General features: G+C 46.4%; 1 protein-coding gene across 1 annotated transcript in view; it reads right to left on the reverse strand.

The window, feature by feature from the left end:
• Nucleotides 1-16,585, reverse strand: part of myo15aa (myosin XVAa) — a 149,174-nt gene that overhangs the window by 44,963 nt on the left and 87,626 nt on the right. Inside the window, 5 exon segments of the mRNA XM_078239875.1 lie at nt 1,215-1,274; nt 1,955-2,076; nt 12,593-12,734; nt 14,231-14,333; nt 14,736-14,892. Coding sequence (XP_078096001.1) covers nt 1,215-1,274; nt 1,955-2,076; nt 12,593-12,734; nt 14,231-14,333; nt 14,736-14,892 — 584 coding nt within the window.

Below are 16,585 nucleotides of genomic sequence, written 5' to 3' on the forward strand. Positions count from 1 at the left end.
AGGGATGGGTGGGGTGGGGGGGGGGGAGGTATTGGTGGTGATGGGAGAGTAAAATAACCCAGAGGAAAAACAAAAAAATTACTCATATCTCCCAACGCTAATTGAGAAGAGGTTTAGATTAGTCACAGTTACGATCCACTAATGGCATTTAGTCACACGTTTGCATTTAGTTTTACAATTTCAAAATAAAACTTTTATATCCAAACGTTGGCCGGAAACATTCTGAGAGTTGGGACTAGGATTCCTAGGGACTAGGTTTCCAAAATGTCAGCAATAGTGTAACTTGCTTCACAAACAGTTAATTGAACGCTACTGAATTTAATCAATTGTTTCATAACAGAGGAACCATTTCTTGTTTTAACGTGTTACCAACAACTGAACAAATTTTGACATCGGCTTCACAATGACAATGTTGTTGCAGAAGGCCCTTTCCTCACATGGTGGGCAGCTCAATTATAGTTATTGATCATCTAGCGGAACTGTGAGTGCTTAAAGAATCACACTGAAACAGACGAGCTTCTGGCAAACGAATCCTCAGGTATCCTCAGATAGCAGAGAGCGCGGGTCCAAAGCTGGTTAAAAGAGGAAAAGTTCCCCGTCGAGCAAAGTAGTTTGCAGAGTACAGGAGATGGAGCAATTTAAAATTTAATCACCACAAAAATCACCCCAATCAAGAAAGGCTTCCCACCCTCAAATGTTATATCTTGCTGAGAGCAACAGTTATCGAGCATCTGGATTGAGAGGAGAAAGGGAGGCAGAGGTGAAGCTGATGGGATGTGAATAATCCTCAACAAAGGGCTCTGAAACTCCTCTTGTACAAAAATGCAGTGACTTGCAGTAAGTTCCCAAACAATAGATCAGTGCGTTTACATCAAAATAGAGTTTAGATATGTAATATGTGTTAGATGTTTAGAGTTTTAAAAAAATTGCTGCTCTCTAAAACTCAAACTTAACATGTGAGAAACAGAATGAAATATTCTGCTGAGAATGTACATCGCGGGACTGAGTACTAAAAACTGGACAGGTACTGGGAGGCAGAGAAAATAATAAATACCCCCAAAAGACACCACTGCACAAAAGCGTTACCTTAAATCACACTAACTTGGGAGCAGAGACACTGAGCCAGTCCACAGAGAGGTCCAGACCTGAGTGAAATTGCTCCAAATTCAATGTCCTATTTCTGAAGGAAACTTAGAATCCATTAATATTCTTACCTGTCTGAAAATGAGATCTAGTATGACAGGGCTGTGGAAACTGTCCTTAGGATAAAACACCTGAAGCAGGGGAAAAAGAATACAACATGAAGAGCAATGAACAGGAGCCCGTATCTCTGCCTTTACTGAGTTTCTGAGCACAGGAATGTTCCCAGCAAATGTAGCCTCACACACCTCTTCAACATATTTTGGCTGATCTGTGACAAGTTAAGAAGCAGATTACAGCCTGTGTACAAGCCTAATCCCAATCCCATGCAGCCCATTCCCAGTCCCCTTTGTCCATTTCCAGTCCCATATGGACCATTCCTGGTCCTTTGTGCCCCATCCCCAGTCCCCTGTGTTCTACTTCCAGTCCCCTGTGCCCCATTCCCAATCCCTTGTAGCCCATTCTCAGTCCCCTCTGGTCAACTCCTCCAGGACCTCTTCCAGTCCCCTGGAGCCCACCTCTTGCCCATGCTCCCTTCCCAATCCCCCTAAGTTTCAATCGCAGCTCTGCGGGTCCACTCCTTGTCCCTTGGGTGCCCTCCCAGCTCACAATACAAATTCCGTTCCTCATACACTTCAGGGTGTGAGAGCAGCTTTAGACTGGATATAGTTGGAACTGAGCTTATACCCAGCCCCGTCCCATTGCACTTCTGTCACCTTCGTGAGTTATCGAGTGCCTATATAGGACAATTTTTGTGGCTGATGTCAGCTTTTGCTCATTTCCCGGAATGCTATGACCACCCAGGTGCTGGTACCTCTTTGCGGATGTAGAGGTTGCAGGGCATTTTGCTGTAGGTGTAGTATCCCTCACTGGGCTGCCCATGAAGCTGCGTCTGGATCTTCTCGTCTTCTCCTGTCAGCTCCCGAGAAATTGAGGCTGCGAAGTGCAAGTAGAAGGGAGAAAGGAAGAACTTGAGTTAATTTAGCTCCTCCACATCACTCAGGCTGTGTCACAGCTATGCACACACAAATCATTACTTTTTCAAGTGTTGTCAGGGAAATGTGACAGCTAATTCTTGGGCACAACGATGTCCTGCAATGAGTTAAGGCTAAAAACTGGATAAGAGTATTAGTAAGTATCAGGATTGTGATACACAGTTACCAGTGGCAGTAATGTAGGTGAATCTCACCATGTCCACTCATCTACATGATGGAGGTATGGCCCCACACTAAATGGACTGCTGAGTGACCCCACGCTGAGCAGGGGCCCCCAGTTTGTGCAGAGCTAGCACTGATTAAAACTTGCCTGCTCTTTTAAAGGCAGCTTGTAAGTGCACGTGTCTGTGAATGTGATTCTCAGCAGGAAGAACGCAGATCAATGGAGCAGCAGCCTGCAGAGAGGATTCCTGGGTTCTCCAATGCAGGAGGCTGAACTGGGAGAGAGATCAGTTTTCTGCAGGAAACAGGAGGCCCTCAAGACACACACTTGCTAAAGGTCTGGAAGCAGATAGCCACGGTGGTCAATGCAGGACCACTGGCCCCTCCAGTACTGGAAAAAGTACAAAGGCTTCCTGCAAGTGGTCAAGGTGAGTGATTGCATGTTTAAATGTCATCTCCTACCCATTGCACTGGTCACCTGACACACTGCTCAATGTACCACACTCCCATCTGCACCTGTCAACAACCTCCAGCAATCACAATTCAGGCCTAACATGCATATGTGGCAACAACACACGTGCACATGCACAAACACGAGATACGCATGCGCACATAGACATGCACACGCAGACACACACACAGGCACACATACAGACACACAGGCACACACACAGATACACACACAGGCACACACACAGATACATACACAGGCACACAGATGCACACACAGTTACACATGCCACACTACATTTCTGTTTTCATTCATAGGCAAGTTCATTCCAAGATGTCCCAAGCAAACACATTCTGACTGATCCATGCCTGCTTTTATCTCACAACAATTGGGCTTTTACGTCCATAAATGGACACAGAAAAACCAAGAAGATTTACAACACAGATTCAGGCAATTTGACCCTTTAGACAGAATTGTAACTGATGGACCAGTTCGCAGTTTGGAGCAGAGAGACATGATCATGACCCATACCTGACTATTAGAAACATAGAAACCCTACAGTGCAGAAGGAGGCCGTTCGGCCCATCGAGTCTGCACCGACCACAATCCCACCCAGGCCCTACCCCCACATATTTTTACCCGCTAATCCCTCTAACCTACGCATCCCAGGACTCTAAGGGACAATTTTTAACCTGGCCAATCAACCTAACCCGCACATCTTTGGACTGTGGGAGGAAACCGGAGTACCCGGAGGAAACCCACGCAGACACGAGGAGAATGTGCAAACTCCACACAGACAGTGACCCGAGCCGGGAATCGAACCCGGGACCCTGGAGCTGTGAAGCAGCAGTGCTAACCACTGTGCTACCGTGCCGCCTCGCTATTTACAGGGAGCCCAGCAGGGATCAGAATGGATGCATGTTGCAATTGTCAGGACATAGACAGCAACTGCAATGATGGAGTCTTAATGCTGAACATAGAACATAGAACATAGAACATTACAGCACAGAACAGGCCCTTCGGCCCACGATGTTGTGCCGACCTTCATCTGAAACCAAGATCAAGCTATCCCACTCCCTACCATCCTGGTGTGCTCCATGTGCCTATCCAATAACCGCTTAAATGTTCCTAAAGTGCCTGACTCCACTATCACTGCAGGCAGTCCATTCCACACCCCAACCACTCTCTGCGTGAAGAACCTACCTCTGATATCCTTCCTATATCTCCCACCATGAACCCTATAGTTATGCCCCCTTGTAATAGCTCCATCCACCCGAGGAAATAGTCTTTGAACGTTCACTCGATCTATCCCCTTCATCATTTTATAAACCTCTATTAAGTCTCCCCTCAATCTCCTCCGCTCCAGAGAGAACAGCCCTAGCTCCCTCAACCTTTCCTCATAAGACCGACACTCCAAACCAGGCAGCATCCTGGTAAATCTCCTCTGCACTCTTTCCAGCGCTTCCACATCCTTCTTATAGTGAGGTGACCAGAACTGCACGCAATATTCCAATGCTGACCCCGGTTAACTGACATATTTGAAACATAGAAAATAGAAGCAGGAGTAGGCCATTCAGCCCTTCGAGCCTGCTCCGCCATTCATTTTGATCATGGCTAATCATCAAATTCAATATCCTGATCCCACCTTCCCTCCATATCCCTTGATCCCTTCAGCCAAGAGCTATATCTAAGTTCTTCTTGAAATCACACAACATTTTGGCCTCGACTACTTTCTGTGGTAGTGAATTTGACAGATTCACCACTCTCTGGGTGACGAAATTTGATCTTATATTCCTCTCCATGGAAAGAGTGACCATTCACATGGCAAATCAGACATGGGAGGAAATTAAATGCTTGCTGGCCCAGACCAATGGCCTGTACGCTCAGTCTGCGAGTTTAACTAGGGTGGAGGAAGGCCTCATGTTGGCTGTTCAGTGCTTCACTGAAGTGCAGCAAAGTGCTCTCCAACTCTTAGCTGGCAGGCAAGTGAGGGCAGGCCATGAGAGGGGAGTTAGAGCAAGAACACGTGGAGTTGGGGACTTTGCTGCAAGAGACCTCACTCCTTCCCCCTTGTCCCTCCCTCAGTCCGAACCCCACATACTGACTCTCATCCCGATGACTGAGTCTGTCCCTACACAGGTGCAGGTAGCAGTCTTTGACACGGTCACATGAGCTCCAAAGCTCAGAGGACATTGGCCACAAGCATCTGAGTAACCAGAGCAGGAGAACAAAGCAGTTTGCCTCAAGCTCTGAAACTGCAAGTGTAACACAATGTGGAAGAAATAGGAACAGCAAAACTTTGTCGTTTCACTCAGGGAATCACTTGGGTGTTTAGAAGTGTGTTAATGTGTCAAATTCATTGTAAATGCTTATGCACCATAAACTTTATATCAAATCTCCTCCATTCAGTCAGCTTCTTGCTTGACAAGTGCTGATCAGCCTTGAGGTAAATATGATAGGAGTAGACAGTGAGCAGAGAAAGCCAGTGAAATGTAAGGGTTATTGACTGTGGGGTTACTGTGTTTGATGATGGTGGTGGAATGGGCACAGGCATTGTGTTCAGCACTAGTGAACCACATGACTGCACATCCTCAGGTGAGCTGAATTGTGCTTGTATGAAGCTTCCCGAGGCATTTCTGGCAGCTAAGTGTGAAGCTACAGGGGCCCTGACCACATCAAGCTTGCCTTCCAAAGATACAGTGCAGTTGTCACCTTCCTCCTCCTGTAGCTTACAGCGCTCTCTCCTGCAGTATTTGTGCAAGGTACAGCAGACCACCCTTCCAAACACCCTTGATGCTGCAGACTAAAGGGCACTTCCACATCTGTCCAGGCACCTAAATTGCATCTCCACCAGCCCATTGGTTTGCTCAGTGTCCACTCCTGTACTCCTGTGGCTTCTGTTGTACCTTTCCTGCGCATCAGTGGTACGGCTCCTCACAGGTGTCCCGTCACATCCTCAGGCTATAAATAGCCTGTCTCCAAGGAGCCTGCTTGTAGCTTGGAAAATCTGTGCGAGACTTGACTGGTGCAGCACAAAGGCATCATGTCAGTTTCCAGGATAACTTGCAGAGATGTACATGATTAACATCCTGTGTTAACACTCCCACTGAAGATTAAATGGATTGGATTCTTTTGTGATTGGCAATTACTGCTAATTGTTCTGAGGGCATCTCAATTGCCACGTGGGTGCAATCTTTGACTCCCTGGACTTGAAGCAATCCAGTTTTTGAAAATCTGAAGGCTCGTTCATTCTGACTGGCCTCATCAGTTGAAAAGTGTGCATAAGTGGTGGGCCAGGCAAATACGCATTGGGTCGCCTGGGAGGTGCACTTGTGCACAGCAGATTATGAAATCCTGCAGAAGTCACCGGAAGATCACTGGAAGGAGTTGAGGTGGAAAATTCAGGATTATGGTGACCCCGAGTTGACTGACACTGCATGCCCATCTGGTCCACCTGGATAGGAGGCTGTATTCCAGGAGGCTGCAGATGTCAGCAATGATACGCAGAGAAAGTCTGAGCTTCCTGAGGTATTGTTGCTCAGTCATGTCTGGCAAGATGATCCTCTGCGGGTTTTGGGGTTTTGTTTCCTGTGAGATGCAATGTGGGTGGCACAGTGATTAGCACTGCTGCTTCACAGCGCCAGGGACCTGGGTTCAATTCCCAGCTTGGGTCATTTTCTGTGCAGAGTTTGCATGTTCTCCCTGGGTTTTCTCTGGTTTGCTCCCACAGTCTGAAAGACATGCTGGTTGGGTGCATTGGCCGTGCTAAATACTCCCTCGGTGTAGCCGAACAGGTGCCGGAATGTGGTGACTAGGGGATTTTCACAGTAACTTCATTGCAGTATTAATGTAAGCCTACTTGTGACACTAATAAATAAACTTAAACTTAGCTCTATATTTACCCCCTAGCCCTGTCCTGTGGAGTGGCAAGTAGCTAAGAAGGAGGCAGCTGCTGGTGTTAAAAGCAAATTACTGCGGATGCTGGAATCTGAAACCAAAAGAGAATGACAAAGGGTGATCTGGACTCGAAACGTCAGCTCTTTTCTCTCCTTACAGATGCTGCCAGACCTGCTGAGATTTTCCAGCATTTTCTCTTTAGGTTTCAGCTGCTGGTGTTATTGGTGCTGCTCTTGTACCTAGAACATAGAACAGTAGAACATAGAACAGTACAGCACAGAACAGGCCCTTCGGCCCACGATGTTGTGCCGAGCTTTATCTGAAACCAAGATCAAGCTATCCCACTCCCTATCATCCTGGTGTGCTCCATGTGCCTATCCAATAACCGCTTAAATGTTTCTAAAGTGTCTGACTCCACTATCACTGCAGGCAGTCCATTCCACACCCCAACCACTCTCTGCGTAAAGAACCTACCACTGATATCCGTCCTGTATCTCCCACCACGAACCCTATAGTTATGCCCCCTTGTAATAGCTCCATCCACCCGAGGAAATAGTCTTTGATCTGAGATCCAAGGTAGAGCTGCACAGACGGTGCTTATGCTGCAGTGAAGGCAGGCAGCTGGGAAGCACAGATCAAAGTCAAAAAAGGTAGTAAAAATGTCCTCCAATACCTTGGAATCCACCTCCAAAACAGAACGAGTCCTGTGGACAAAAGCCTTTCACTCAGGTGTAGAAGCAACTGTCCTGGATCAGAACTTAAATGATGTGGAGATGCCGGCGTTGGACTGGGGTGAACACAGTAAGAGTTTTAACAACACCAGGTTAAAGTCCAACAGGTTTATTTGGTAGCAAATACCATTAGCTTTCGGAGCGCTGCTCCTTCGTCAGATGGCGTGGAAATGTGCTCTCAAACAGGGCACAGAGACACAAAAATCAAGTTACAGTGCGCGATCTTCTTGGAGATCCTCTCCACTTGGAGCCGTAACTTGATTTTTGTGTCTCTGTGCCCTGTTTGAGAGCACATTTCCACTCCATCTGACGAAGGAGCAGCGCTCCGAAAGCTAATGGTATTTGCTACCAAATAAACCTGTTGGACTTTAACCTTGTGTTGTTAAAACTCTTACTCAGAACTTAAAGCCATACCAGTCTATTACCTTCACCATTAAGTCCCACTGTGCTTTCACCTCGTTGACCCTGGTGAGTTTCAGAAAACCTGTCTGCTAACAATTAAAGGATTTTAGGGTTTAATATGCTTTCTTGCGTATTGAAATCACAGACCTACTTGTCCCAATGGGGGTTCCCACATGCTTTGAAACATGCATCGCTCAAATGTCGAAGTCACGCCTGGTCCCTGACACATCAGAATAGTTACCAGGTTGTAGCAAATTGGCAATCTACAAACAGTCTGCCTAGGTTGAGAGCGATCCATTTCAAGGATTGCTTGAGAATGGAGTCAGTGATGGGAATTTGGGGCCCAGAGAGTGGAATTTACTCCCCTTTTGGCTCTCTCCCAATGTCCTGTTTTGTGACTCTCTCCTTTTCTAATTTCAAACTTTCTTTCCACTTCTCTCTGCCTCTGTTTCTCTTTGATTCTCTTACTTTCTATCGATTCTGGGTGGGAAGGGTCAGCTGGGACTGGGATCTTGGTGAGAGGATCCAGTCCAGGGTTGCAGCTTTGTCGGGTCACAGGTCAGGGGAAGGATATGAGCAGGGCAGCATTCAGGTGAGGCTAGAAATCAGCACATGACGCATAAAATAATGTCATATGTATGCTGTAAATTAGAACTGAGAGTATCAGAGGATCAAGAGGAGGCCATTCAGCCCCTTCAGCCTTTTCCTGCAGTTCTTGGCTGATCCATATCTCAATTCCATCTGCTCACCTTGGTTTCCTCATCCTGAATACCGTTTGCCCAACAATATCCATCAGGCTCAGTTTTCAAATCTTCAGTTTGCTCCCAGAGTCGAGTTCTTTTTTCGGGGGAGAGAATTCCAGATTTGCTGTACTTTGCGTGAAGAATTGCTGGGATTTTCCAGGCCTGTCCTTGGCAGATGTAATGGTGGGCTGGATTCTCTGAGCTTGCATTCAGCTGGGATTCTCTGGTCCTGCTGCAATGAATGGAGATTTGGCAGCAGTGGCGGGGCAGGAACCCTGGCGAACAGCAGGATACCATCGGCAATAAAACAGGGTGTGATTGTCTGCTTCCTCCCCCAATTGTGGCGTGTGTTTCCTGCCACTCCATGACAGGAACGGCATTTAGAGTCATAGAGGTTTACAGCATGGAAACAGGCCCTTCGGCCCAACTTATCCATGCTGCCCTTTTTTTTAAACCCCTAAACTAATCCCAATTGCCCGCATTTGGCCCATATCCCTCTATACCCATGTTACCCATGTAACTGTAAATGCTTTTTAAAAGACAAAATTGTACCCACCTCTACTACTACCTCTGGCAGTTTGTTCCAGACACTCACCACCTTCTGTGTGAAACAATTGCCCCTCTGGACAATTTTGTATCTCTTCCCTCTCACCTTAAACCTATGCCCTCTAGTTTTAGACTCCCCTACCTTTGGGAAAAGATATTGACTGTTTAGCTGATCTGTGCCCCTCATTATTTTATAGACTTCTATAAGATCACCCCTCAGCCTTCTATGCTCCAGAGAAAAAAGTCCCAGTCTATCCAGCCTCTCTTTATAACTCAAACCATCAAGTCCCGGTAGCATCCTAGTAAATCTTATCATAAATGCTTCATAAAGGGACAAACTAATTAGGAGTAGGCCACTCAGCCCTTTGAGCCTGTTCTGCCAGTCAACAAGATCATGGCTGATACAACTGTAACCTCCTGCCAACCCCTGATAACCTTTCACCTACTTGTTTATCAAGAATTTAGCTACATCCTCATTAAAAATATTCAAAGACTCTGCTTCCACTGTCTTTTGAGAAAGAAAATTCCAGAGACTCACAACCCTCAGAAAAAAAAATCCTCCTCCTCTCTGTCTTAAATGAATGACCCTTTGTTTTCACACAGCAACCCCCAATTCTAAATTCTCCCGACAAGAGGAAAAATCTTTTCCACATCCACTTTGTTAAGATCCCTCAGGATCTTATATGTTTCAATCAAGTTGCCTCTTACTCTTCTGAACTCCAGCAGGTGCAAGCCTAGTCTGTCCAACGTTTCCTCATAAGACAACCCGCCCATTCCTGGTGTTAGTCTGGTAAACCTTCTCTGACCTGCTTATAATGCATTTACATCCTTCCTTAAACAGTACTCCAGATGTGGTCTCATGAGTGCCTTGTACAACTGAAGCATAACCTCCCTACTTTGGTATTCAATTCCTCCCTTGCAATAAATAATACCATTCTATTAGTTTTCCTAAGTACTTACCTAAGTACCTATATAGAAGCCTTTTGTGATTCATGCACCCAGGACACCCAAATCCCTCTGCATCCCAGAGCTCTGCGATCCACCATTTACATAAGCTTCTTTTTCATTCTTCCTACCAAATGGACAATTTCACATTTGCCCACATTATACTCCATTTGCCAGATCAATGTCCGCTCACTTAACTGATCTATGTCCCTTTGTAGTTTCCTTGCGTCCTTTTCACAATTTACTTTCCTACCCATATTTGTGTCATCATCAATTTTAGCAACCATACATTCAGTCCCTTCATCCAAGTCATTTATATAAATTGTAAAAAGTTGAGGCCCCAGCACTGAACACTTGTTACATCCTGCCAACTAGCAAAAGACCCATTTATGCCAACTCTCTGTTTGCTGTTAACTAGTCAATCTTGTATCCATGCCAATATGTTACCCCTGTACCATGAGCTTTTATTTTCCGCAATGACCTTTGATGTGGCACCTTGTCGAATGCCTTCTGGAAATTTAAATACATTACATCCACTGCACATGTGACTCCTTCAAAGAGCTCCAATAAATTGATTAAACATGATTTCCCTTTCACAAAACCATGTTGACTCTGTCTGATCATCTTGAATTTTTCTAAGTGCAATGATATAACATTTTTAATAATACCTTCTAGCATTTTCCCTGTAATTGATGTTAAGCAAATTGGCCTGTAGTTTCCTGCTTTCTGGGCCCGATTTTACTATCGGTTGCGCCCGTGTTTGGGCGTGAAAGCTTGGTAAAGTCGGGCGTGAGGCGAGTAGTGCGACCTGCGCCTGCCTCCGCTGCGGTTCCCCTTTACCAAGGCCCAAAAATGGCCGCAATCGGGACTGCATCCGAAAAGGGCGTGACGGCCATTTAAATGCATTTGTATCCATTTAAATTGGCTTAATGCCAATTTAAATTGACTTAATGGGCATGCATTTAAATTGATTTAATGGGCTGCATGCCCAACTCTACCAGCACTTCCCCCTTTACCACTGCGTTCGCCCATCCAGAATCGGCGCGAAACAGACATGCTCCATAAAAGTCCGATTCTGGTGCTCCAGTTAGAGAGGAGGTAGGTGCCTAGGGACCGTTGCCACTCTGCCTGAGATCAATGGGGGGGAATGGGGGGGTCCGCTGTCACTCTGCCTGAGATCAATGGGGGGGAAGGGGGGGTCCGCTGCCACTCTGCTGGAGATCAGTGGGGGGGAAGGGGGGTCCGCTGCCACTCTGCCGGAGATCAGTGGAGGGGAAGGGGGTCCACTGCCACTCTGCCTGAGATTGGTGAGGAGGAAGGGGGGAGGGACGGGGGAGGGGGGATAAGGGGGTCAGTAATGTTGTGGGAGTGGGGCAATGTCTGTGGGGGCCAGGGGGAGGCACTATCTGGTGCAGGAGGGATGTGTCTGGGGAGCCCATTCTATCATTTTTGTTTCTGCGCATGCGAAGTTGGGTACGCCAATCGGAGCTGCAGGATTTCAGACGCGTCAAGCCTCACCCACAGGCTTCTGCAGTGCGATTCGGAAGAGTGCGTAAGGGAGCGCCTGAGAACAGGTCTAAAGGTCGGATCTGAAACACTCCCAGTTTCAAGTCTGCCCAGCACTTAGAATCAAAATGGTAAAATAGGACCCTCTGTCTCCCTCCCTTTTTGAATAAAGGAGTTACATTTGCTATTTTCCAAACTAATGGAACCTTCCTGAATTGAAGGAATTTTGAAAAATTCAAACCAAGACATCAACTATCTCCTTAGCCACTTCTTTCAAGACCCTCGGATGAAGTCCATCAGGGCTTAGGGATTCGTCAACTCGCAGCTCCATCACTTTGCTCAGTACCACTTCCCTGGCCATTGTAATTTTCCTGAGCTTGTCCCTCCCTTCCATTTCCTGATTTGCAGCTATTTCTGGAATGTCATCTACAGTGAAAGTCGATGCAAAATAGCTGTTCAATTCACCTACCACCTCCTTATATTCCATTATTAATTCCCCAGACTCACTTTCTCTCGGACCAATGCTCACCATGTCATTTATTTTCTTACTTAAATATCTATAGAAACTCTTATCTTTATATTTTGTATTTGCCCTTTATATTTGCCTTTGTAGCATAACCTAGGGAGGACTGAAAGGTAAAGTATATGTGGTAATTATCTGTATAGGTGATCATTTAAATGTGACACCCAGGCATGATGAGATATAGCTTAGAGTCTACCAAGTGCACCCTCTGCACAAGATTTTTAGTTTTTTTAATAGAGACGGTGCCACAACAAATATATATGTCTTTAACAAAGGAAGAAACATCACAATTCACTTAATTCTTGGTTAACACTTCATATCTTTTAACTAGTGAGCTGAGAGCCACTCTGATTGGAAACTGAACGGAATAGGAATTGGCTCAGTATTACCCACTGACTGATTTCTACCACTGGCCCACCCTTCACTGTAAGGTTTAATGTCACGCAACATGCTCTGTGTGTATAATCAGGGGCTGTGTCATTCTGAACCGCGGGGATCACGATTCATGATGACTTTATCTAATGTGAATGGAGCTGTAGCCTGACACTGACCTCCCGAGAACACAGGGTGCCTGGCAGAAACAGCTGGCACAGGTCGGGTGCTGCTCCTCAGGGTCACGCCACTGACAGGCTTCACCATGGCAACAGTTTCTTTGGAACTCTTTTCCTGTGACGGTGTGGGAGACGCTGGTTTCTGTTTCAGCAAAATAGAAACAATAAGAAAGCATCTTTTTCCAATTCCATTTTCCCCAATTCCCCATCCAGAGCTGTTACTCAAAGTATGTGGACCCTCATTCTGTTCAAGCTTCTCCTATCAGGCCACTGTTACATTCTGACATGTACCTGCCCTGTTAGTGGGGCTGTAGGGGAGAGGCAGTGGCGTGGGAAGAGTAGGGAGGATGGTGCGGGGAGAAATTGGGCTGGGGAGGGCAGTATAGTCCAGCCACTTGTTCTGCTGGAAGCCCAGCTCCAGCAATTGCCCTAATTTGTTATTATTCGTTTACGGGATGTGGGCGTCGTTGGCTAGTCAGCATTTCTTGCCCATTCCTAATTGCCCTTGAGAAGGTGGTGGTGAGTTGCCTTCTTGAACTGCTGCAGCCCCTGCGGGACAGTCCTTGTCCCATTGATTCCCCACTGAACTTGCAGAGTTCCTTTCAGAGTTAAGGTGAAAACTGGTACCCCCAGGTGGGCTGCTGTGCCTGTCTCTTGGTGTAACAGCCACCCACCCGGTGGATGCCAGGCTGGGATTGAGGAAGCTCCTGCTCACACCGCAATGGTATTAGGAGCCACACTCGAGATGAATAATGGTTCTTTCCCAAACAGGTGTCCAGGAATTTTGCGGCCGAACTCCCAGGCTTCCCACCATTCCTAATAGACATGGACTGCAAATGCTCCTGAAAACATTTAAAATACATTTGGACAGGTAGATGGATGGGAAAGGTTTAGAGGGATAGGGGCCAAACGCAGGCAAATGGGGCTCGTTCAATTTAGGAAATCTAGTCGGCATGGATGAGTTGGGCCGAAGGGCCTGTTCCCATGCTGTATATCTCTATGACTCTATGATTCTTGAGGCCCTGATCTAGTCATATAAAAATCTCTTATCACATTTCTGCATCATATCTAAACGGTCACTCATGATTGGCTTAAAAAAAATAAAAACTAGAAACAGACAGGAAACAAAAACCATTAAGGACAGTAATTTCCTTCTGACTTGCTCTCATCATTGGAGTTACAAGCCATTGCCAATCTTTAAAGTAAGTCGCCCATGTTAGTAATGAGCCATTAACTGCTAAACTTATTCACAGCTATGTGGCCCTTAGGCAGCAGAATGCTATCTTTTACTGAGCAAGGTTGTCTTTTTTAAATGTGTCCTCGTGTGATTGACCTACCGGAGCTGGCTCCAACACTTGGCCACTGTCAGCCGTCAAGTGGCTGACAGTCCTGCTCCTGCCTCTCATTCTTCAGCCACGCTCTCTGTTCACACCCTCAGTGGGAGCGCCAGAAATTCCATGGGAAGGTAAAGTGGGCAGAGAAAGGCCATTCGCAAGATTTCCCGCCCACTATTTTTCTAGTTTGCAATTTGAACAGAGCATTCCCCAGAAGATCTGCCCACTAATGTCAGCATTAAACTTCAAAAAACCACCAGCCGTATAAAATGAAGTTCCAGACTGCAACTATTCCTCAATGATGTTGTGTTACCTGGGGGACATGTGGCATTTTCTGTCCTTTCAAGATAAACATAGCTTCTTCATGAGGGTCCATTTTCTTGGTGAATACCTTCCCACCTTCTTTTCTGGCAACAAGGAAACACGAATGTTCAACCTTATCCACACGCTGAGTTTATTACAATCTTCAGTCATCCTTCACTCATTCTACTGGAAAACTACAGATGTGTTTTGGAATTCTGTCAGTCTAGGATCAAATCCCTGTCCCCTTGTACAGAATTCCAATGATCGAACGACTGTCCCATTGTTCCCACTGGGCAGGGTTCCAAATTTCTGCCCAGTTCCTATCATTTTGTAAAACCTGTCAATGGAACAGTCTCCCAGACTTCCTAAGCTCTCTGCTAGTATTCGTCCCCTATGGTACGGGTTGCCAGCGGTAATGCCCGCCCGTGTAATCATGGTTGCAAACCCACATCCTGCCACCCATGCCATCTTGAGGTCCACAATCAGCACGGTACGCTCAATTTTACCTGACTGGCCCGGTTTTCTTCTGAGTTGCTGGCTGCTCGTATTGCTTGATGATATCCTTGATGTTGTGAGTTGGCTCTGGAAAGTGCTCTGAATTGAGCGTGGTGTGACGGACAGGGTCTTGTGTTGCAAGATTGAGCTTTGGGGTTTGTGCAGCACCTGTATTCCAGGGAAGAATTAATACAACAATTGTGTGTAGTATTTCTTACACAGAACATAGAACAGTACAGCACAGAACAGGCCCTTCGGCCCACGATGTTGTGCCGAGCTTTATCTGAAACCAAGATCAAGCTATCCCACTCCCTATCATCCTGGTGTGCTCCATGTGCCTCTCCAATAACCGCTTAAATGTTCCTAAAGTGCCTGACTCCACTATCACTGCAGGCAGTCCATTCCACACCCCAACCACTCTCTGGGTAAAGAACCTACCTCTGATATCCTTCCTATATCTCCCACCACGAACCCTATAGTTATGCCCCCTTGTAATAGCTCCATCCACCCGAGGAAATAGTCTTTGAACGTTCACTCTATCTATCCCCTTCATCATTTTATAAACCTCTATTAAGTCTCCCCTCAGCCTCCTCCGCTCCAGAGAGAACAGCCCTAGCTCCCTCAACCTTTCCTCATAAGACCTACCCTCCAAACCAGGCAGCATCCTGGTAAATCTCCTCTGCACTCTTTCCAGCGCTTCCTCATCCTTTTTATAGTGAGGTGACCAGAACTGCACACAATATTCCAAACGTAGTCTCAACAAGGTCCTGTACAGTTGCAGCATAACCCCACGGCTCTTAAACTCCAACCCCCTGTTAATAAAAGCTAACACACTAACACAAATGTAACACATTTCCAACACTGGGAATGGTGCAGTACATCAGCTTCAAGGAACTAATCTGTGCTGTGGTATCGCAATTTCAGGTTCAATTGGTGAATTTCCAATCTTAGTTAGCACTGAATGAGTGTAGTGGAATAATGCAACAAGCATTTATCTGATCCATTCTACTCCCCTTTCTATTAGCCTTGTATGGAGAACGAGGCTTGGGAACAATTCTGCTGCACCATGGGCTGCATTACCCATAAAGGGGATTGATTCAACAAATGACCAGCTGGATTTTTTTCAATGAACGTTTGCTCTGTTCCAGTTTAAGGGTATCAGCTTGAAGAAACAGAATATTTTCCTTTCTGAGTCCCCAGCTCAGAAGACGCCTTGGGGCAAATTAATAGGTCACAATAGCATTTACGCCAGGTCTCCACCTTGTTTGCACTGCCCTGGGGTCACCTCAGGCAAAAAGGGTCAGAAGGACAGAGGCCTGAGGGGTTAAATAGGTTTACATACATACGATTACACTGGATATATGGTTGATGTCTGACAGGCAGAGGCCTGCATGAATTCAGCTAATTTCCAGATGAAGTAAATAAAAAGAGATGCGGCAGGATGTTCCCATTATCGAGTAAATGCATCCATCTGCCAGCACAATGTATGAAATATGTAAGCTGCTGACAGATTTCCTCACCAGGGATGTCTGCAAGGTAATTGGGGGCTGGAAGGAAACCCTCCCAGGAAATGTGTTTAGTCTCCCTAAATTATTTACATTCTCGGCAAGATCCAGCTCACACCACCCCCCACCATTACACACCCCCTCCTAACCATTACACACACTCTCCCAACCATTACACACCACTCCCCACCATTACACACCCCCTCCCCACCATTACACCCCCCCTCCCCACCATTACACACCCCCTCCCCACCATTACACACCCTCTCCCAACCATTACACACCCCTCCCCACCATTACACACCCCCTCCCCACCATTACACACCCCCTCCCCACCATTACACATCCCCCCCACC

Source organism: Mustelus asterias, chromosome 23 (genome assembly GCF_964213995.1).
Source record: "Mustelus asterias chromosome 23, sMusAst1.hap1.1, whole genome shotgun sequence".
NCBI classification, from domain to species: Eukaryota; Metazoa; Chordata; class Chondrichthyes; order Carcharhiniformes; family Triakidae; genus Mustelus; species Mustelus asterias.